Below are 22,220 nucleotides of genomic sequence, written 5' to 3'. Positions count from 1 at the left end.
GGAGGGATGTAGGGTTGGAGGGATGTAGGGTTGGAGGGATGGATAAAGTCGTTTTTCTCTGTAGATGAAGAAGGCTCTGGAGCTGTGTGAGCAGTTGAGACAGCGTATGGGAGTGGTGATCGTAGGTCCCAGCGGGGCAGGTAAATCTACTCTGTGGAGGATGCTGCGTGCCGCCCTGGGCAGGACAGGCAGGGTGGTGAGTACACACCTGATTAATCATGATAATCACTATCCTTTTATTGTTACACTCCCACGGCTCTGCACCCTAGTTATCATTAATCATAATCATATTCGTGTTTTATTCATGTAACATTCCAACTACTAATAGAATGTAATTTGAGTGGCCTCAAGAATGGCTCAGCGGTCTAAGGCACTCTATCACAACTGGCCGTGATCGGGTTAGATTGATGGAGGGATGTATGGATGGATGGAGGGTTGGATGGGAGGGTTGGACGCATAGGGCAGCGCACAGTTGGCCCAGCGTCGTCTGGGTTGGGGTGGGGGTGGGGGGGGGGCTTTAGCCGGGGGAGAGGGGGCTTTACATGGCTCATCGCGCTCTAGCGACTCCTTGTGGCAGGCCGGGTGCCTGCAGGCTGACCCCGCTCGTCAGTTGAACATTGGTGCGGCTGGCTTCCGGGTTAAGCGGGCGGGTGTTAAGAAGTGTGGTTTGGTTGATCATGTTTCGGAGGACGCATGACTGGAACTTCGCCTCCCGAGCCTGTTGGGGAGTTGCAGTGATGAGTCAAGATCTAAATTGTGGAGAAAAAGTTGGTAAAATACAAAAAAATTATGTCATTAAGATTCAGCCACTGACCACTGACTTTGTCCCTGCCTGTCCTGAATGCTGTCATGTTGTGTTTAGGTGAAGCAGTATACAGTGAACCCTAAAGCCATGCCCCGCCAGCAGCTGCTGGGTCACATAGACATGGACACTAGGGAGTGGACTGACGGGGTGCTCACACACAGCGCCAGGCAGGTGGTGAGAGAACCACAGGGTAAGAACCACGACCAGGAAACAAACACAACACAACACAACCATAGCTTTATTAGAAGATAGTGAAAGATAAACAAGAAAGTTAAAAGTTTGTTGTAATATCAGTTTAATCCACCAGAAAATAAGGCACATATATTCTGGTTAAACTCAAATGGATGAAAAAACATTATTTTGGGATGGGGGGGACAATATAATCTTTCTAAATTATATCATAAATAGTATTGGTTGAGTTGTCACACATGCAGCTAACAAAAATATACGGAAATGTCTGCTCTATCCAAGATTACAACCAAGTAATTGCAGCATTAAGTGGAAGGGCGAGAAAGTAAGGAGCTTGTCTGTCAGACCTGCATTAAAGACCAAGATTGGTTAAAACCTCTTAGAGCTCGGGACTATACTTTCAACATTTTGTTAAAAATCGCGCAAAATTTCAAAGTCCTGCTACTCATGCCAGGAATATAGTATATGCATATATATATCTTTTTTTTCACCTTTATTTAACCAGGTAGGCCAGTTGAGAACACCTTTATTTAACCAGGTAGGCTAGTTGAGAACACCTTTATTTAACCAGGTAGGCTAGTTGAGAACACCTTTATTTAACCAGGTAGGCTAGTTGAGAACACCTTTATTTAACCAGGTAGGCCAGTTGAGAACATCTTTATTTAACCAGGTAGGCCAGTTGAGAACACCTTTATTTAACCAGGTAGGCCAGTTGAGAACACCTTTATTTAACCAGGTAGGCCAGTTGAGAACATCTTTATTTAACCAGGTAGGCCAGTTGAGAACACCTTTATTTAACCAGGTAGGCCAGTTGAGAACACCTTTATTTAACCAGGTAGGCCAGTTGAGAACACCTTTATTTAACCAGGTAGGCCAGTTGAGAACACCTTTATTTAACCAGGTAGGCCAGTTGAGAACACCTTTATTTAACCAGGTAGGCCAGTTGAGAACACCTTTATTTAACCAGGTAGGCCAGTTGAGAACACCTTTATTTAACCAGGTAGGCTAGTTGAGAACACCTTTATTTAACCAGGTAGGCCAGTTGAGAACACCTTTATTTAACCAGGTAGGCAAGTTGAGAACACCTTTATTTAACCAGGTAGGCTAGTTGAGAAGAAGTTCTCATTTACAATTGCGACCTGGCCAAGATAAAGCAAAGCAGTTCGACACATACAACAACACAGAGTTACACATGGAGTAAAACAAACATACAGTCAATAATACAGTATAAACAAGTCTATATACGATGTGAGCAAATGAGGTGAGATAAGGGAGGTAAAGGCAAAACGGCCATGGTGGCAAAGTAAATACAATATAGCAAGTAAAACACTGGAATGGTAGATTTGCAATGGGAGAATGTGCAAAGTAGAAATAAAAATAATGGGGTGCAAAGGAGCAAAATAAATAAATAAATAAATAAAATACAGTAGGGTAAGAGGTAGTTGTTTGGGCTAAATTATAGGTGGGCTATGTACAGGTGCAGTAATCTGTGAGCTGCTCTGACAGTTGGTGCTTAAAGCTAGTGAGGGAGATAAGTGTTTCCAGTTTCAGAGATTTTTGTAGTTCGTTCCAGTCATTGGCAGCAGAGAACTGGAAGGAGAGGCGGCCAAAGAAAGAATTGGTTTTGGGGGTGACTAGTGAGATATACCTGCTGGAGCGTGTGCTACAGGTGGGAGATGCAATGGTGACCAGCGAGCTGAGATAAGGGGGGACTTTACCTAGCAGGGTCTTGTAGATGACATGGAGCCAGTGGGTTTGGCGACGAGTATGAAGCGAGGGCCAGCCAACGAGAGCGTACAGGTCGCAATGGTGGGTAGTATATGGGGCTTTGGTGACAAAACGGATTGCACTGTGATAGACTGCATCCAATTTGTTGAGTAGGGTATTGGAGGCTATTTTGTAAATGACATCGCCAAAGTCAAGGATTGGTAGGATGGTCAGTTTTACAAGGGTATGTTTGGCAGCATGAGTGAAGGATGCTTTGTTGCGAAATAGGAAGCCAATTCTAGATTTAACTTTGGATTGGAGATGTTTGATATGGGTCTGGAAGGAGAGTTTACAGTCTAACCAGACACCTAAGTATTTGTAGTTGTCCACGTATTCTAAGTCCAGAGTAGTGATGTTGGACAGGCGGGTAGGTGCAGGTAGCGATCGGTTGAAGAGCATGATGTGATTGGCCTGACTGAAACAAGGCTTAAGCCTGATGAATTTTCTGTGTTAAATTAGGCTTCTCCTCCTGGTTACACTAGTGACCATATCCCCCGTGCATCCCGCAAAGGCAGAGTTGTTGCTAACGTTACGATGGCAAATTTCAATTTACAAAAAAAAACAACAGCGTTTTTGTCTTTTGAGCTTCTAGTCATGAAATCTATGCAGCCTACTCAATCACTTTTTATAGCTACTGTTTACAGGCCTCCTGGGCCATATATAGCGTGCCTCACTGATTTCCCTGAATTTCTATCGGACCTTGTAGTTGTGGCAGATAATAATAATTAAATATGATTAGTATGTGTGGATAGAAAACACTCTGAAGTTTCTAAAACTGGTTAAATGATGTCTGTGACTATAACAGGACGTGTTTAACATGCGAAACCCCAAGGAAAACTGTTCACCCCCCAAAAAAAGATCAATCCGCCAGTTGGATGTTTTGTCTATGGCCTGCGAAAATATATACCTCCCAGTTTACAAGTCCTACAGCTTCCACACGATGTCGCCAGTCTTGGCAATTTCCTTGAAGTTATTCCTTGGTCAAACGAAGAAGAGACACTTGATTTCATCCGGTACACGACAGGATGTTTTGGAAGAGAGAATTATCGACCATCATTTCAAGACGTGGAGCTATTGAATACACATCGCCCCGCGATCAATTTGATCGATTATTAACATTTACTAATACCTAAAGTTGGATTACAAAAGTAGTTTGAAGTGTTTTGTCAAAGTTTATAGGCAACTTTGTTAATTTTAAAAAATGACGTTGCGTTATGTAAAACAGTTTTTTCCTGGATCAGACGGGCTTCATAAATGGACATTTTGGTTATACATGGACGGAAAAAGACCCAATTGTGATGTTTATGGGACATATAGGAGTGCCAACAAAGAAGCTTGTCAAAGGTAATGAATGTTTTATATTTTATTTCTGCGTTTTGTGTAGCGCCGGCTATGCTAATTATTTTGTTTACGTCCCCTTCAGGTATTTTGGGGTGTTGCATGCTATCAGATAATAGCTTCTCATGCTTTCGCCGAAAAGCATTTTAAAAATCTGACTTGTTGGCTAGATTCACAACGAGTGTAGCTTTAATTCAGTACCTTGCATGTGTGTTTTAATGAAAGTTTGAGTTTTAGCGAGTACTATTAGCATTTGGCGTTGCACATTTCCATTTCCTGTTGGTTAGGTGGGACGCAGACGTCTCACTTATCCGTAACAGGTTTTAAAGAAAAATTGTGATGAATAAAAAAGTATACCAGTTTAATTTAAGGACCAAAAAATGTACCGCTATGCCATACAGACTGCAAAATAGTTGGCAAGAGATTTTCAATGTACCGATTCCATGGCACATGGTTTATGAGCTGATGCACAAAATGAAGCCGGATTCAAAATGTACAGTTTAAAAAATATATATATTATACAAAACAGTAGAATGTTATGTACTGCACATGGGAGACACAACTATCCCAGCTCTGCAGATTCTGCTGCGAAGAGATACTCATTAGATCATTTGTTTTGGTAGTGTCCATATGTAGCTTGTTTTTGGTCACAGGTCCAGGAATGGCTGAAGAATTGCACCATTTACCTGGAGCTAATTCTGCAAATAGCACTGCTGGGTGATCTGAAAAGTCACAGTTAATCCATCAGTAATATAATAATACTCTTAGAAAATTGTGTGTATGTATATATATATATATATATATATATATATATATATATATATATATATATATATATATATATATATATATATATATATATATATATATATATATATATATACACACACACATTTTCCATGAACATATTCATGAAGTAATAATGGCGCCGAAGAAGAAGGCAGACGTTTTACTTGTCCCCAACCGATTGTGTTTTTTTTTATTTGTTTATTTGCGCTTTTTGTAACTTATTTTTAAAACTTTTTTTGTACATAATGTTGCTTCTATGACCAAAAATAACTGCGATTACTCACCACGGACTGGCAGAATCCTTTTTTCCCTTTAACGAGTCTGACGAGCCCAACGTGAACAATATACTGCTTTCTCGGGAACAGGCCCAGATCCCCGTGATTTGCGTGAAGAGGAGGCGGAGAAAAAGGGGGCAAAGGGCGGGCTGCCTTCTGAGAATTCTTACAGTGCCTTGCAACAGTAGTCATCCCCTTGGCTTTTTTCCTATTTTGTTCCATTACAACCTGTAATTTAAATTGATTTTAATTTGGATTTCATGTACTGGACATAAACAGAATAGTCCAAATTGGTAAAGTAAAATTTTAAAAATAACTTTTTTCAATAAATTCAAAAAAATTCAAAACTGAAAAGTGGTGCGAGCGTATGTATTCACCCTCTTTGCTATGAAGCCCCTAAATAAGATCTGGTGCAACCAATTACCTTCAGAGTCACATAATTAGTCCACCTGTGCGCAATCTAAGTGTCACATGATCTGTCACATGATCTCAGTATATATACACCTGTTCTGAAAGGCCCCAGAGTCTGCAACACCACTAAGCAAGGGGCACCACCAATCAAGCAGTACCATGAAGACCAAGGAGCTCTCCAAACAGGTCAGGGACAAAGTTGTGGAGAAGTACAGATCAGGGTTGGGTTATAAACAAAATATCAGAAACTTTGAACATCCCACGGAGCACCATTAAATCCATTATTAAAAAATGGAAAAAAAAAAAAAAAATGGAAGGAATATAGCACCACAAAAACCTGCCAAGAGAGGGCCGCCCACCAAATCTCACAGGCAAGGAGGGCATTAATCAGAGAGGCAACAAAGAGACCAAAGATAACCCTGAAGGAGCTGCAAAGCTCCACAGTGGAGATTGGAGTATCTGTCCATAGGACCACTTTAAGCCGTACTCTCCACAGAGCTGGGCTTTACGGAAGAGTGGCCAGAAGATGTGTAAATAAAAAGATACAAACCCCCCCAAAAAAATGTATTTTGATTCCAGGTTATAAGGCAACAAAATAGGAAAAATGCCACAGGGGGTGAATACTTTCGAAAGCCACTGTAGGCGATCGAATAAACCCCCACTTCCTTCCATTCTGCTAGCAAACGTGCAATCTTTGGAGAATAAAATAGATGGCCTACGCGCAAGATTAAACTACCAAAGGGACATTCAAAACTAATATCTAATGCTTCACGGAGTCGTAGCTGAATGACAACAACATCAGCATACAGCTAGCTGGTTATACGCTGTACCGGCAGGATAGAACAGCGGCGTCTGGTAAGACAAGGGGCGGTGCACTGTGTATTTTTTGTAAATAACAGCTGGTGCAAGATATCTAAGGAAGTCTCAAGCTATTGCTCACCTGAGGTAGAGTATCTCATGATAAACTGTAGACCACACTACCTACCTAGAGAGTTTTCATCTGTATTTTTCGTAAAAAATTTAAAAAAAACTCTGGACCACCTTCACTCCACACACAGAGACGCATTCAAAGCTCTCCCTCGCCCTCCATTTGGCAAAGCTGACATAGCACCACAGTCAGAGGCTGCCACTAAGACAGCAGTGAAATAGCTGTGTTCCGCCATAAGCAAACAAGGAAACACTCACCCAGAGGCGGCGCGCCTAGTAGCCGGGGACATTAATCCAGGGAAACTTAAATCCGTTTTACCAAATTTCTATCAGCATGTTAAATGTGCAACCAAATAAAAAAAAACTCTGGACCACCTTCACTCCACACACAGATGCATACAAAGCTCTCCCTCGCCCTCCATTTGGCAAAGCTGACCATAATGCTATCCTCCTGATTCCTGCTTCCATAAAAAATGAAAGCAGGAAGCTCCAGTGACTCGGTCAATAAAAAAGTGGTCAGATGAAGTAGATGCTAAGCTTCAGGACTGTTTTGCAGCACAGACTGGAATAGTTCCGGGATTCTTCCAATGGCATTGGAGTATGGAATACACCACATCACATGGCCAATGGAGTACGCCGCATCAGTCATTGGCTTCCTCAATAAGTGCATCGATGACCTCGTCCCCACAGTGACTGCACGTACATACCCCAACCAGAAGCCATGGATTACAGGCAACATCCGCACTGAGCTAAAGGCTAGAGCTGCCACTTTCAAGGAGTGGGACTCTAACCCGGAAGCTTATAAGAAATCCCGCTATGCCCTCTGACGAACCACCAAACAGGCAACGCGTCAATACAGGACTAAGATCGATTCATACTACACCGGCTCTGACTCTCGTTGGATGTGGCAGGGCTTGCAAACCATTACAGACTAGAAAGGGAAGCACAGCCGAGAGCTGCCCAGTTACACAAGCCTACCAGACGAGCTAAACTACTTCTATGCTCGCTTTGGGGCAAATAACACTGAAACATGTATGAGAACACCAACTGTACCGGAAGACTGTGTGATCGCGCTCTCCGCAGCCAATGTGAGTAAGACCTTTTAAATAGGTCAACATTCACAAGGCCGCAGGGCCAGACCGATTACCAGGACGTGTACTGCGAGCTTGCTCTGGCCACCTGGCAAGTGTCTTCACTGACATTTTCCTGACTGGTTGCATCACTGCCTGGAATGGCAACTACTCGGCTTCCAACTGCAAGGCACTACAGAGGGTAATGCGAAAGGCCCAATACATCACTGGGGCAAAGCTCCCTGCCATCCAGGACCTCTATACAAGTCGGTGTCAGAGGAAGGCCCAAAAAATTCTCAAAGACTCCAGCCACCTTAGTCATATACTGCTCTCTCTGTTACCGCACGGCAAGCGGTACCAGAGCGCCAAGTCTAGGTCCAAGAGACTTCTAAAACAGCTTCTACCCCCAAGCCATAAGACCCCTGAACACCTAATCAAATGGCGACCCAGACTATTTACATTGCCCCCACCTTTACACCGCTGCTACTCTCTGTTGTTATCCTCTGTTTATTATCTATGCATAGTCACTTTAATAACTCTACCCACATGTACATATTACCTCAACGAACCGGTGCCCCCACACATTGACTCGGTACCAGTACCCCTCTGTATATAGTCTCACTATTGTTATTTTACTGCTGCTCTTTAATTACTTGTTACTTTTATTTCTTATTCTCATCCGTCCGTATTCATTTCTTGATTATTATTTTTTTTAAACTGCCTTGTTGGTTAGGGACTGGTAAGTAAGCATTTCACTGTAATGTGTGTTGTATTCGGCGCAATCCAATTTTATTTTATTTGAAATGTGTTGCAAAATGAATAGGAAATATAGTCAAGATGTTGACAAGGTTATAAATAATGATTTTTATTTGAAATAGTAATTGTGTCCTTAACTTTTCTTTTGTCAAATAATCCTCCATTTGCAGCAATTACAGCCTTGGCATTCTAGTTGTCAATTTGTTGAGGTAATCTGAAGAGATTTCACCCCATGCTTCCTGAAGCACCTCCCACAAGTTGGATTGGCTTGATGGGCACTTCTTACGTACCATACGGTCAAGCTGCTCCCACAACAGCTCAATAGGGGTGAGATCCAGTGACTGTGCTGGCCACTCCATTATAGACAGAATACCAGCTGACTGCTTCTTCCCTAAATAGTTTTTGCATAGTTTAGAACTGTGCTTTGGGTCTTTGTCCTGTTGTAGGAGGAAATTGGCTCCAATTAATCACTGTCCATAGGGTATGGCATAGCGTTGCAAAATAGTGATAGCCTTCCTTCTTCAAGATCCCTTTTACCCTTAACAAATCTCCCACTTTACCACCACCAAAGAACCCCCAGACCATCACATTGCCTCCACCATGCTTGACAGATGGCGTCAAGCACTCCTCCAGCATCTTAAAAAAAAGATCTGTGTCTCACGAATGTTCTTCTTTGTGATCAGAACACCTCAAATGTAGATTTGTCTGTCCGTAACACTTTTTTCCAATCTTCCTCTGTCCAGTGTCTGTGCCCATCTTAATCTTTTTTATTTTTATTGGCCAGTCTGAGATATGTCTTTTTCTTTGCAACTCTGCCTAGTATGCCAGCATCCCGGAGTTGCCTCTTCACTGTTGACGTTGAAACTGGTGTTTCGCTGGTACTATTTAATGAAGCTGCCAGTTGAGGACTTGTGAGGAGTCTGTTTCTCAATCTAGACACTCTAATGTACTTGTCCTCTTGCTAAATTGTGCACCTCCCAGTCTTTCTATTCTGGTTAGAGCCTGTTTGCACTGTTCTGTGAAGGGAGTAGTACACTGCGTTGTATGAAATCTTCAATTTCTTGGCAATTTCTCGCTTGGAATAGCCTTCATTTCTCAGAACAAGAATAGACTGACGAGTTTCAGAAGACAGTTCTTTGTTTCTGGCCATTTTGATCCTGTAATCAAACCCACAAATGCTGATGCTCCAGATACTCAACTAGTCTAAAGAAGGCCTGTTTTATTGCTTCTTTAATCAGGACAACAGTTTTCAGCTGTGTTAAGATCATTGCAAAAGGTTTTTTTAATGATCAATTAGCCTTTTAAAATGATCAACTTGGATTAGCTAACACAACGTGCCATTGGAACACAGGAGTGATGGTTGCTGATAATGGGCCTATGTACACCTATGTAGATATTTCATAAGAAAATGAGCCGTTTCCAGCTACAATAGTCATTTACAATATATTTCTGATCAATTTGATCTTATTTTAATGTACAAAACATGTGCTTTTCTTTCAAAAACAAGGACATTTCTAAGTGACCCCAAACGTTTTAACTTGTGTGTGTGTGTATGTACACAGTTGATGTCGGAAGTTTACATATACTTATGTTGGAGTCATTAAAACTCGTTTTTCAACCACTCCACAAAACTATAGTTTTTGCAAGCTTTAGCTGATTTTCCCATGATGTCAAGCAAAGAGGCACTGAGTTTGAAGGTTGGCCTTGACATACATCCACAGGTACACCTCCAATTGACTCAAATGATGCCATTTAGCCTATCAGAAGCTTCTATAGCCATGACATAATTTTCTGAAATTTTCCAATTTGTTTAAACGCACAGTCAACTTATTGTATGTAAACTTCTGACCCACTGGAATTGTGATACAGTGAATTATAAATTAAATAATCTGTCTGTAAACAATTGTTGGAAAAATGACTTGCGTCATGCACAAAGTAGATGTCCTAACCGACTTGCCAAAACTAGTTTGTTAACAAGACATTTGTGGAGTGGTTGAAAAACAAGTTTTAATGACTCCAACCTAAGTGTATGTAAACTTTGAACTTCAACTGTATGGGGCTTGAAAATTATTCAGACAAATTACATTGATGGAAGCTACAGTCTATTTGCAATGTTGAAGGGGAGTGCCCTGATGTTAGCCTTGTGTGTTCCAGAGGTGAGCTCGTGGATCATCTGTGACGGGGACATAGACCCAGAGTGGATCGAGTCGTTGAACTCGGTGTTGGATGACAACCGTCTTCTGACCATGCCCAGTGGAGAGAGGATCCAGTTTGGACCCAATGTCAACTTTGTCTTTGAGACCCACGACCTCAGCTGTGCCTCACCAGCCACAATCTCACGCATGGGCATGATTTTTCTCAGGTTGGTGTGTATGTGTGTATTTTGTATGTGTGGTCCTTGATCAGTTAACCTCTATTCATGTTCTAGTCATGTTACAACCCCTCTCTTCTCTCTGTAGTGATGAGGACACAGATGTGAGCGCGTTGGTCAAGTCATGGCTGAAGGGTCAGCCTGATGAGTGTCGTAGTAACCTGGAGAACTGGATGGGAGACTACTTCCACAGAGGCCTTGACTGGGTGCTTAAACAGGTGATACATACTGACACTGCCCTCTTCTGGTCATAATCAATAGCATCAACTGAATTAATGTAGCCAATTGGAGTTTTACCCTAAATATACTCTAGCCAATTGGAGTTTTACCCTAAATATACTCTAGCCAATTGGAGTTTTACCCTAAATATACTTTAGTCAATTGGAGTTTTACCCCAAATATATTCTAGCCAATTGGAGTTTTACCCCAAATATACTCTAGACAATTGGAGTTTTACCCTAAATATACTCTAGACAATTGGAGTTTTACCCCAAATATACTCTAGACAATTGGAGTTTTACCCTAAATATACTCTAGACAATTGGAGTTTTACCCCAAATATATTGTTGTGGATTAGATATCTTGTGTTCATAACTATTCTGTCTCTCTGTCTCTGTCTCTATTTCTGTCTCTGTCTGTCAGAACGACTTGGTGGTGGAGACCAGTCTGGTAGGGACGGTGTTGAACGGTCTGTCCCACCTGAGTGGAGTGACAGAGCGTGGTCAGTTTGTGGTTAGTCTCATCAGAGGGCTGGGCGGGAACCTCAACCTCAAATCAAGACAGGACTTCGCCAAGGAGGTAAGACGAGGCGGTCAATCCATTTATCCATTCAGCCGTCCATCTGTTCATCCATCCATTTATCCAGCCATCCATCCATTTATTCATCCAATACCTATCAATTTAACTATCCATCCATTTAACTATCCATCAATTTAACTATCCATCCATTTAACTATCCATCAATTTAACTATACATCCATTTAACTATCCATCCATTTAACTATCCATCCATTTAACTATCCATCCATTTATCCATCCATTTAACTATACATCCATTTATCCATCCATTTAACTATCCATCCATTTATCCATCCATTTACAGTGCCTTGCGAAAGTATTCAGCCCCCTTGAACTTTGCGACCTTTTGCCACATTTCAGGCTTCAAACATAAAGATATAAAACTGTATTTTTTTGTGAAGAATCAACAACAAGTGGGACACAATCATGAAGTGGAACGACATTTATTGGATATTTAAAACTTTTTTAACAAATCAAAAACTGAAAAATTGGGCGTGCAAAATTATTCAGCCCCTTTACTTTCAGTGCAGCAAACTCTCTCCAGAAGTTCAGTGAGGATCTCTGAATGATCCAATGTTGACCTAAATGACTAATGATGATAAATACAATCCACCTGTGTGTAATCAAGTCTCCGTATAAATGCACCTGCACTGTGATAGGCTCAGAGGTCCGTTAAAAGCGCAGAGAGCATCATGAAGAACAAGGAACACACCAGGCAGGTCCGAGATATTGTTGTGAAGAAGTTTAAAGCCGGATTTGGATACAAAAAGATTTCCCAAGCTTTAAACATCCCAAGGAGCACTGTGCAAGCGATAATATTGAAATGGAAGGAGTATCAGACCACTGCAAATCTACCAAGACCTGGCCGTCCCTCTAAACTTTCAGCTCATACAAGGAGAAAACTGATCAGAGATGCAGCCAAGAGGCCCATGATCACTCTGGATGAACTGCAGAGATCTACAGCTGAGGTGGGAGATTCTGTCCATAGGACAACAATCAGTCGTATATTGCACAAATCTGGCCTTTATGGAAGAGTGGCAAGAAGAAAGCCATTTCTTAAAGATATCCATAAAAAGTGTCGTTTAAAGTTTGCCACAAGCCACCTGGGAGACACCAAACATGTGGAAGAAGGTGCTCTGGTCAGATGAAACCAAAATTGAACTTTTTGGCAACAATGCAAAACGTTATGTTTGGCGTAAAAGCAACACAGCTCATCACCCTGAACACACCATCCCCACTGTCAAACATGGTGGTGGCAGCATCATGGTTTGGGCCTGCTTTTCTTCAGCAGGGACAGGGAAGATGGTTCAAATTGATGGGAAGATGGATGGAGCCAAATACAGGACCATTCTGGAAGAAAACCTGATGGAGTCTGCAAAAGACCTGAGACTGGGACGGAGATTTGTCTTCCAACAAGACAATGATCCAAAACATAAAGCAAAATCTACAATGGAATGGTTCAAAAATTAACATATCCAGGTGTTAGAATGGCCAAGTCAAAGTCCAGACCTGAATCCAATCGAGAATCTGTGGAAAGAACTGAAAACTGCTGTTCACAAATGCTCTCCATCCAACCTCACTGAGCTCGAGCTGTTTTGCAAGGAGGAATGGGAAAAAATGTCAGTCTCTCGATGTGCAAAACTGATAGAGACATACCCTAAGCGACTTACAGCTGTAATCGCAGCAAAAGGTGGCGCTACAAAGTATTAACTTAAGGGGGCTGAATAATTTTGCACGCCCAATTTTTCAGTTTTTGATTTGTTAAAAAAGTTTGAAATATCCAATAAATGTCGTTCCACTTCATGATTGTGTCCCACTTGTTGTTGATTCTTCACAAAAAAATACAGTTTTATATCTTTATGTTTGAAGCCTGAAATGTGGCAAAAGGTCGCAAAGTTCAAGGGGGCCGAATACTTTCGCAAGGCACTGTAACTATCATCCATTTAACTATCCATCCATTTAACTATCCATCCATTTAACTATCCACCCATTTATCCATCCATTTAACTATCCATCCATTTAAATATCTATCCATTTATCCATCCATTTAACTATCCATCCATTTAACTATCCATCCATTTAACTATCCATCCATTTAACTATCCATCCATTTATCCATCCATTTAACTATCTATCCATTTAACTATCCATCCATCCATTTAACTATCTATCCATTTAACTATCCATCCATCCATTTAACTATCTATCCATTTAACTATCCTCCATTTAACTATCTATCCATTTAACTATCCATCCATCCATGTATCCATCCATTTAACTATCCATCCATTTAACTATCCATCCATTTAACTATCCATCCATTTAACTATCCATCCATTTAACTATCCATCCATTTAACTATCCATCCATTTAACTATCTATCCATTTAACTATCTATCCATTTAACTATCCATCCATTTAACTATCCATACATTTAACTATCTATCCATTTATCTATCCATTTAACTATCCATCCATTTAACTATCCATCCATTTAACTATCCATCCATCCATTTATCCATCCATTTAACTATCTATCCATTTAACTATCCATCCATTTAACTATCCATCCATTTAACTATCCATCCATTTAACTATCCATCCATTTAACTATCTATCCATTTAACTATCTATCCATTTAACTATCCATCCATTTAACTATCCATACATTTAACTATCCATCCATTTATCTATCCATTTAACTATCCATCCATTTAACTATCTATCCATTTAACTATCCATCCATCCATGTATCCATCCATTTAACTATCTATCCATTTAACTATCCATCCATTTAACTATCTATCCATTTAACTATCCATCCATCCATTTATCCATCCATTTAACTATCTATCCATTTAACTATCCATCCATTTAACTATCCATCCATTTAACTATCCATCCATTTAACTATCTATCCATTTAACTATCTATCCATTTAACTATCCATCCATTTAACTATCCATCCATTTAACTATCCATCCATTTAACTATCCATCCATTTATCCATCCATTTAACTATCCATCCATTTAACTATCTATCCATTTAACTATCCATCCATTTAACTATCCATCCATTTAACTATCCATCCATTTAACTATCCATCCATTTAACTATCCATCCATTTATCCATCCATCCATTTAACTATCTATCCATTTAACTATCTATCCATTTAACTATCTATCCATTTAACTATCTATCCATTTAACTATCTATCCATTTAACTATCTATCCATTTAACTATCTATCCATTTAACTATCTATCCATTTAACTATCTATCCATTTAACTATCTATCCATTTAACTATCTATCCATTTAACTATCTATCCATTTAACTATCTATCCATTTAACTATCTATCCATTTAACTATCTATCCATTTAACTATCTATCCATTTAACTATCTATCCATTTAACTATACATCCATTTAACTATACATCCATCCATTTATCCATCCATTTAACTATCCATCCATTTAACTATCCATCCCTCCATCCATCCATCCATCCCTCCATCCATCCCTCCATCCCTCCATCCATCCATCCATCCATCCATCCATTAATCAACTAATAAACATCTTACGGAAAGTATTCAAACCCATTGACTTTTTCCACATTTTGTTACGTTACAGCCTTATTCTAAAATATATTAAATTAATAAAAATCCTCAAAAATCTACACACAATACTCCACAATACCACATTTGAGCAAATGTATAAAAACATAAATACCTAATTTACATAAATATTCAGACCTTTTGCTATGAGTCTTGAAACTGAGCTCAGGTGCATCCTGTTTTCATTGATCATCCTTGAGATGTTTCTACAACTTGATTGGAATCCACATGTGGTAAATTCAATTGATTGGACATGATTTGGAAAGGCACACCTGTCTATATAAGGTCCCATAGTTGACAGCGCATGTCAGAGCAAAAACCAAGCATTAAGGTTGAAGGAAGTGTCCGTAGAGCTCTGAGACAGGATTGTGTCGAGGCACAGATCTGGGGAAGAGTACCAAAACATTTCTGCAGCATTGAAGGTCCCCAATAACACAGTGGCCTCCATCATTCTTAAATGGAAGAAGTTTGTAACCACAAAGACTCTTCCTAGACCTGGCCAAACTGAGAAATCGGGGGAGAAGGGCCTTGGTCAGGGAGGTGACCAAGAACCAGATGGTCACTATGACAGAGATGGGATAATCTTCAAGAAAGACAACCATCTCTGCAGGACTCCAACAATCAGGCCTTTATGGTAGCGTGGCCAGACGGAAGCCACTCCTCAGTAAAAGGCACCTAAAGGACTCTCAGACCATGAGAAACAAGATTATCTGGTCTGACGAAACCAAGATTGAACTCTTTGGCCTGAACGCCAATCTTCACATCTGGAGGAAACCTGGCACCATCCCTACAGTGAAGCATGGTGGTGGCAGTATCATGCTGTGGGGAAGTTTTTCAGCGGCAGGGATTTTGAGACTAGTCAGGATCAAGGCAAAGATGAACAGAGCAAAGTTCCAGAGCGCTCAGGACCTCGGACTGGGGCATAGGTTCACCTTCCAACAGGACAACAAACCTAAGCACGTAGCCAAGATAACGCAGGAGTGGCTTCGGGATAATTCTCTGAATGTCCTTGAGTGGCCCAGCCAGAGACGTGACTTGAACCCAATCAAACATCTCTGGAGAGACCTGAAAATAGCTGTGCAGCGACGCTCCCCATCCAACCTGACAGAGCTTGAGAGGATCTGCAGAGAAGATGGGAGAAACTCCCCAAACACCGATGTGCCAAGCCTGTAGCGTCATACCCAAGAAGTCTCGAGGCTGTAATCGCTTCCAAAGGTGCTTCAACAAAGTACTGAGTAAAGGGTCTGAATACTTATGTGATATTTAAGTTTTTTATTTTTATATAAATTAACTAACTAAAAAAATGCATACAATTTAGCGTTTTATTTCTGGGGTATTGTTTGTAGATTGATGGGGAAAACAATAACACATTTTAGAACAAGGCTGTAACCTCACAAAATGTGGAAAAAGTCAAGGTGTGTCTATACTTTCCGAAAGCACTGTATGTGTGTGTGCATTCCCTGCAGGTGCTGGTCTGGGCTAGAGAGAGCCCTCCTGACCCGAGGAAGCCCCTGGACACCTACTTTGACCCTGAGTCTGGCCGGCTGTGTGTGTACACTCTGGAACGTCCTGACGGCCTCAGCCTGGAAGAGCTCACACACACTCACACACTCCCCGTCATCCAGACCCCCGACATGCAGAGAGGACTGCACTGCTTCTCCCACTGGCTCTCCTCCCAGCACAGACAACCCTTCATACTGGTGGGGCCTGAGGGCTGTGGCAAGGGGTAAACGTATACACACAAACACACACACACAGGATGTATAATACACTCTAGCCAGATCATGCACAACCTCCTCTTACTGTTCAGGGAGAACGGTATGACACACACACACACACACACACACGTATGTTTCCAGGCATGTTTTATTTAAGGCGTGACCTTTCTTAGAATAGCACAGCGGACTGAGGGGCAGGCGGGGGGAGGCTGAGACTTGTTGAATCTACAGTCATTACTGTCATCCCTGGGGCACCCAGTAGAGGGAGGGCATCTCTGATTGGCTTTTACACTCCACTTGAGCCACCCCCCTCCATGACACCCACAACCCTAATCTCGCTGAAATGTCAGGGCGTCATGGAAACGCTTGTCATCCCTGTCTGATGAAAAAACATCAAATTAATTTCCACTGCTGTGCTCAGGCACGCACGCACGCACACGCGCGCACACACACAGACACACACATCCCAATTATCCTATCTCACAAAATGTCCCCCCTCGCCCTGAGGTTTTTCTCACAAATTCGGTTAAACAGACCCCTGCGGCATCAACACTTTTCAATACAGAGTTAATTCTCCTCTCTCCTCCCTCCTATCTCTTCCTCTGTCATCTCCTCTTCATCCTCTGATATCTAACCTCTGTAATGACTCATGTCCTCCTTCAATGTTATGGTCTGGCTTCTCTATTTGGCATTTAGCCTATGTTCTGCCAACACTGTGTCTGTGTTAATGTGTGTGTGTGTTAAGTTGTGTATGTGATAAAATGTGTGTGTGTGTGTTAATGTGCGTGCGTGTGTGTGTGTGTTAATGTGCGTGTGTGTGTGTGTGTTAATTTGTGTGTGTGTGTGTGTGTGTTCATTTGTGTGTCTGTGTGTTCTCCTCCAGTATGCTGCTGCGCTATGCATTCTCTCGGCTGCGTTCCACCCAGGTAGCGGTGGTCCACTGTAGCGCCCAGACCTCGTCTCGTCACGTCCTCCAGAAGCTCAGTCAGACCTGCCTGCTGCTCAGTTCCAACACGGGACGCGCCTACAGACCCAAACACTGTGAGAACCTGGTCCTCTACCTCAAAGACATCAACCTGCCCAAGCCTGACAAGTGGGGCACCAGCAACCTCATAGCCTTCTTACAGCAGGTACACACTACACTACAATACAGCACAGTACACTACAATACACTGCAATTCAGTATTCTACAATACAGCACAATACAGTAAAATACACTCCAATACAATACAGCACAATACACTACAATACAATGCACTACAGTACAGTACAGCACAATACAATACAATACATTACAATACAGTACAGGACAATACAATACAATACATTACAATAAATTACAATAGAGCACAATACACTACAACACACTGCAACATCACAATACACTAGAATACAATACAGTACAATAAAGCACAAAACACTACACTACAATTTATCATAAAACAATACACTACAATACAATACACTACAATACAATACACTACAATACAATGCAGCACAACAAACTACAATACACTACAATACAATACACTACAATACACTACAATACAATACAATACAATACAATACAATACAATACAATACAATACACTACAATACAATACACTACAATACAATACACTACACTACAATACAATACAATACACTACAATACAATACACTACAATACAATACACTACAATACAATACACTACAATACAATACACTACAATACAATGCAGCACAACAAACTACAATATACTACAATACAATACACTACAATATAGCACATGTTGGAGTCTGCTGATGATCTTGTAGAGGTCAAGTCAGGGAACCAGCCTGAGTCTTATAGCCTCTGGACTTCTCCTCGTCCCGTCTGTGTAGCAGCCATTTGGCTGATGCCTCAGCAGCTCTGGGCTCCAGAAAGATCACCACAAGTTCAGAATATTAGCCAGTCGTCCTCACTAAGAGCCCTCTGCCTCAGAGCTGATGTAGTCCTCTAGCTGCCATTCCTCTCAGGTGTTTCAGGCCACCCCTTAAATTACTCAATGTTCTCAAAAGATCAGGAATTGGCAGCCAGGAGAAACAAAAAAGATGTTGCTGTGTCCAGATGCATTTTTCAAACAAATACTGTACAACGTAACGCAACGTAACGCAGCCCAACGTACCGCAGCCCAACGTAACGCAACGCAGCCCAACGTAACGCAACGCAGCCCAACGTAACGCACCGCAGCCCAACGTACCGCAGCCCAACGTAACGCAACGCAGCCCAACGTAACGCAACGCAGCCCAACGTAACGCAACGCAGCCCAACGTAACGCAACGCAGCCCAACGTAACGCAACGCAGCCCAACGTAACGCAACGCAGCCCAACGTAACGCAACGCAGCCCAACGTAACGCAACGCAGCCCAACGTAACGCAACGCAGCCCAACGTAACGCAACGCAGCCCAACGTAACGCAACGCAGCCCAACGTAACGCAACGCAGCCCAACGCAACGCAACGCAGCCCAACGCAACGCAACGCAGCCCAACGTAACGTAACGCAGCCCAACGTAACGCAACCCAACGTACCGCAGCCCAACGTAACGCAATGCAGCCCAACGTAACGCAATGCAGCCCAACGTAACGCAACGCAGCCCAACGTAACGCAACCCAGCCCAACGTAACGCAACGCAGCCCAACGTAACGCAATGCAGCCCAACGTAACGCAACGCAGCCCAACGTAACGTACCGCAGCCCAACGTAACGCAACGCAGCCCAACGTAACGCAACGCAGCCCAACGTAACGCAACGCAGCCCAACGTAACGCAACCCAGCCCAACGTAACGCAACCCAACGTAACGCAGCCCAACGTACCGCAGCCCAACGTACCGCAGCCCAACGTACCGCAGCCCAACGTACCGCAGCCCAACGTAACGCAATGCAGCCCAACGTAACGCAACGCAGCCCAACGTAACGCAACGCAGCCCAACGTAACGCAACGTAACGCAACCCAACGTAACGCAGCCCAACGTAACGCAGCCCAACGTACCGCAGCCCAACGTACCGCAGCCCAACGTACCGCAACGCAGCCCAACGTAACGCAACGCAGCCCAACGTAACGCAACGCAGCCCAACGTAACGCAACGCAGCCCAACGTAACGCAACGCAGCCCAACGTAACGCAACGCAGCCCAACGTAACGCAACGCAGCCCAACGCAACGCAACGCAGCCCAACGCAACGCAGCCCAACGTAACGCAGCCCAACGTAACGCAGCCCAACGTAACGCAGCCCAACGTAACGCAGCCCAACGTAACGCAGCCCAACGTAACGCAGCCCAACGTAACGCAGCCCAACGTAACGCAGCCCAACGTACCGCAGCCCAACGTAACGCAGCCCAACGTAACGCAGCCCAACGTACCGCAGCCCAACGTACCGCAGCCCAACGTAACACAGCCCAACGTAACGCAGCCCAAATACAACACAACACAACTCAATGCAATACAACACAACTCAGTGCAATACAACACAACACAACACAACTCAGTGCAATACAACACAACACAACTCAGTGCAATACAACACAACACAACACAACTCAGTGCAATACAACACAACACAACTCAATGCAACACAACATAACACAACTCAGTGCAATACAACACAACTCAATGCAATACAACACAACACAACTCAATGCAATACAACACAACACAACTCAATGCAATACAACATAACACAACTCAGTGCAATACAACACAACACAACTCAATGCAATACAACACAACACAACACAACTCAATGCAATACAACATAACACAACTCAGTGCAATACAACACAACTCAATGCAATACAACACAACACAACTCAATGCAATACAACACAACACAACTCAATGCAATACAACATAACACAACTCAGTGCAATACAACACAACACAACTCAATGCAATACAACACAACACAACACAACTCAATGCAATACAACATAACACAACTCAGTGCAATACAACACAACACAACTCAGTGCAATACAACACAACACAACTCAATGCAATACAACATAACACAACTCAATGCAATACAACACAACTCAATGCAATACAACACTGAAAATACATTATTTCTTGATCGATGGGTAAGACAGAAATTAGTCAAGCTGTCATAACGTGACAGAGTTCTCCTCCCTCCCCCTTGTGTGTTCTAGGTGCTGACGTACCATGGGTTCTATGATGAGAACCTGGATTGGGTGGGTCTGGAGAACGTCCAGGTGGTGGCCTCCATGTCAACAGGAGGCGCTGTGGGACGACACACACTCACCTCTCGCTTCACCTCCATTGTGCGCATCTGCACCATAGAGTGAGTAGGGACACAGACACAGACCAGTATGTGAGCTGGAGCAGAGCGAGGAGCAGAGTGTACCCATTTGTTCAGCATCCCCAGTTGCTCTGTAAGAGGGGTCAAAAGGTTGTTTCGCATCCCCAGTAGCTCTGTAAGAGGAGTCAAAAGGTTGTTTCGCATCCCCAGTAGCTCTGTAAGAGGAGTCAAAAGGTTGTTCAGCATCCCCAGTTGCTCTGTAAGAGGGGTCAAAAGGTTGTTTCGCATCCCCAGTAGCTCTGTAAGAGGGGTCAAAAGGTTGTTCAGCATCCCCAGTAGCTCTGTAAGAGGGGTTAAAAGGTTGTTCAGCATCCCCAGTAGCTCTGTAAGAGGGGTCAAAAGGTTGTTTCGCATCCCCAGTAGCTCTGTAAGAGGGGTCAAAAGGTTGTTCAGCATCCCCAGTTGCTCTGTAAGAGGAGTCAAAAGGTTGTTCAGCATCCCCAGTTGCTCTGTAAGAGGGGTCAAAAGGTTGTTTCGCATCCCCAGTAGCTCTGTAAGAGGGGTCAAAAGGTTGTTTCGCATCCCCAGTTGCTCTGTAAGAGGGGTCAAAAGGTTGTTTCGCATCCCCAGTAGCTCTGTAAGAGGGGTCAAAAGGTTGTTTCGCATCCCCAGTTGCTCTGTAAGAGGGGTCAAAAGGTTGTTTCGCATCCCCAGTAGCTCTGTAAGAGGGGTCAAAAGGTTGTTTCGCATCCCCAGTAGCTCTGTAAGAGGGGTCAAAAGGTTGTTCAGCATCCCCAGTAGCTCTGTAAGAGGGGTCAAAAGGTTGTTTCGCATCCCCAGTAGCTCTGTAAGAGGGGTCAAAAGGTTGTTCAGCATCCCCAGCAGCTCTGTAAGAGGAGTCAAAAGGTTGTTTCGCATCCCCAGTTGCTCTGTAAGGGGGGTCAAAAGGTTGTTTCGCATCCCCAGTAGCTCTGTAAGAGGGGTCAAAAGGTTGTTTCGCATCCCCAGTAGCTCTGTAAGAGGGGTCAAAAGGTTGTTTAGCATCCCCAGTTGCTCTGTAAGAGGGGTCAAAAGGTTGTTCAGCATCCCCAGCAGCTCTGTAAGAGGGGT

General features: G+C 42.8%; 1 protein-coding gene across 4 annotated transcripts in view; it reads left to right on the top strand.

Moving 5' to 3' along the window:
• Positions 1–22,220, top strand: part of dync2h1 (dynein cytoplasmic 2 heavy chain 1) — a 230,996-nt gene that overhangs the window by 39,792 nt on the left and 168,984 nt on the right. For all 4 annotated transcript variants that reach the window (XM_090218892.1, XM_036961599.2, XM_036961601.2 and 1 more), the window contains exons 39-46: positions 65–196; positions 863–995; positions 10,482–10,689; positions 10,787–10,916; positions 11,341–11,496; positions 16,581–16,840; positions 17,716–17,962; positions 21,001–21,152. In XM_090218892.1, the coding sequence (XP_090075018.1) occupies positions 65–196; positions 863–995; positions 10,482–10,689; positions 10,787–10,916; positions 11,341–11,496; positions 16,581–16,840; positions 17,716–17,962; positions 21,001–21,152 (1,418 nt within the window). The remainder of the gene's footprint in view (positions 1–64; positions 197–862; positions 996–10,481; positions 10,690–10,786; positions 10,917–11,340; positions 11,497–16,580; positions 16,841–17,715; positions 17,963–21,000; positions 21,153–22,220) is intronic.

Source organism: Oncorhynchus mykiss, chromosome 24, assembly GCF_057628025.1.
Source record: "Oncorhynchus mykiss isolate SJ-2025 chromosome 24, ASM5762802v1, whole genome shotgun sequence".
Taxonomy (NCBI): domain Eukaryota; kingdom Metazoa; phylum Chordata; class Actinopteri; order Salmoniformes; family Salmonidae; genus Oncorhynchus; species Oncorhynchus mykiss.
This window is presented reverse-complemented; position numbering and strand designations above follow the sequence as displayed.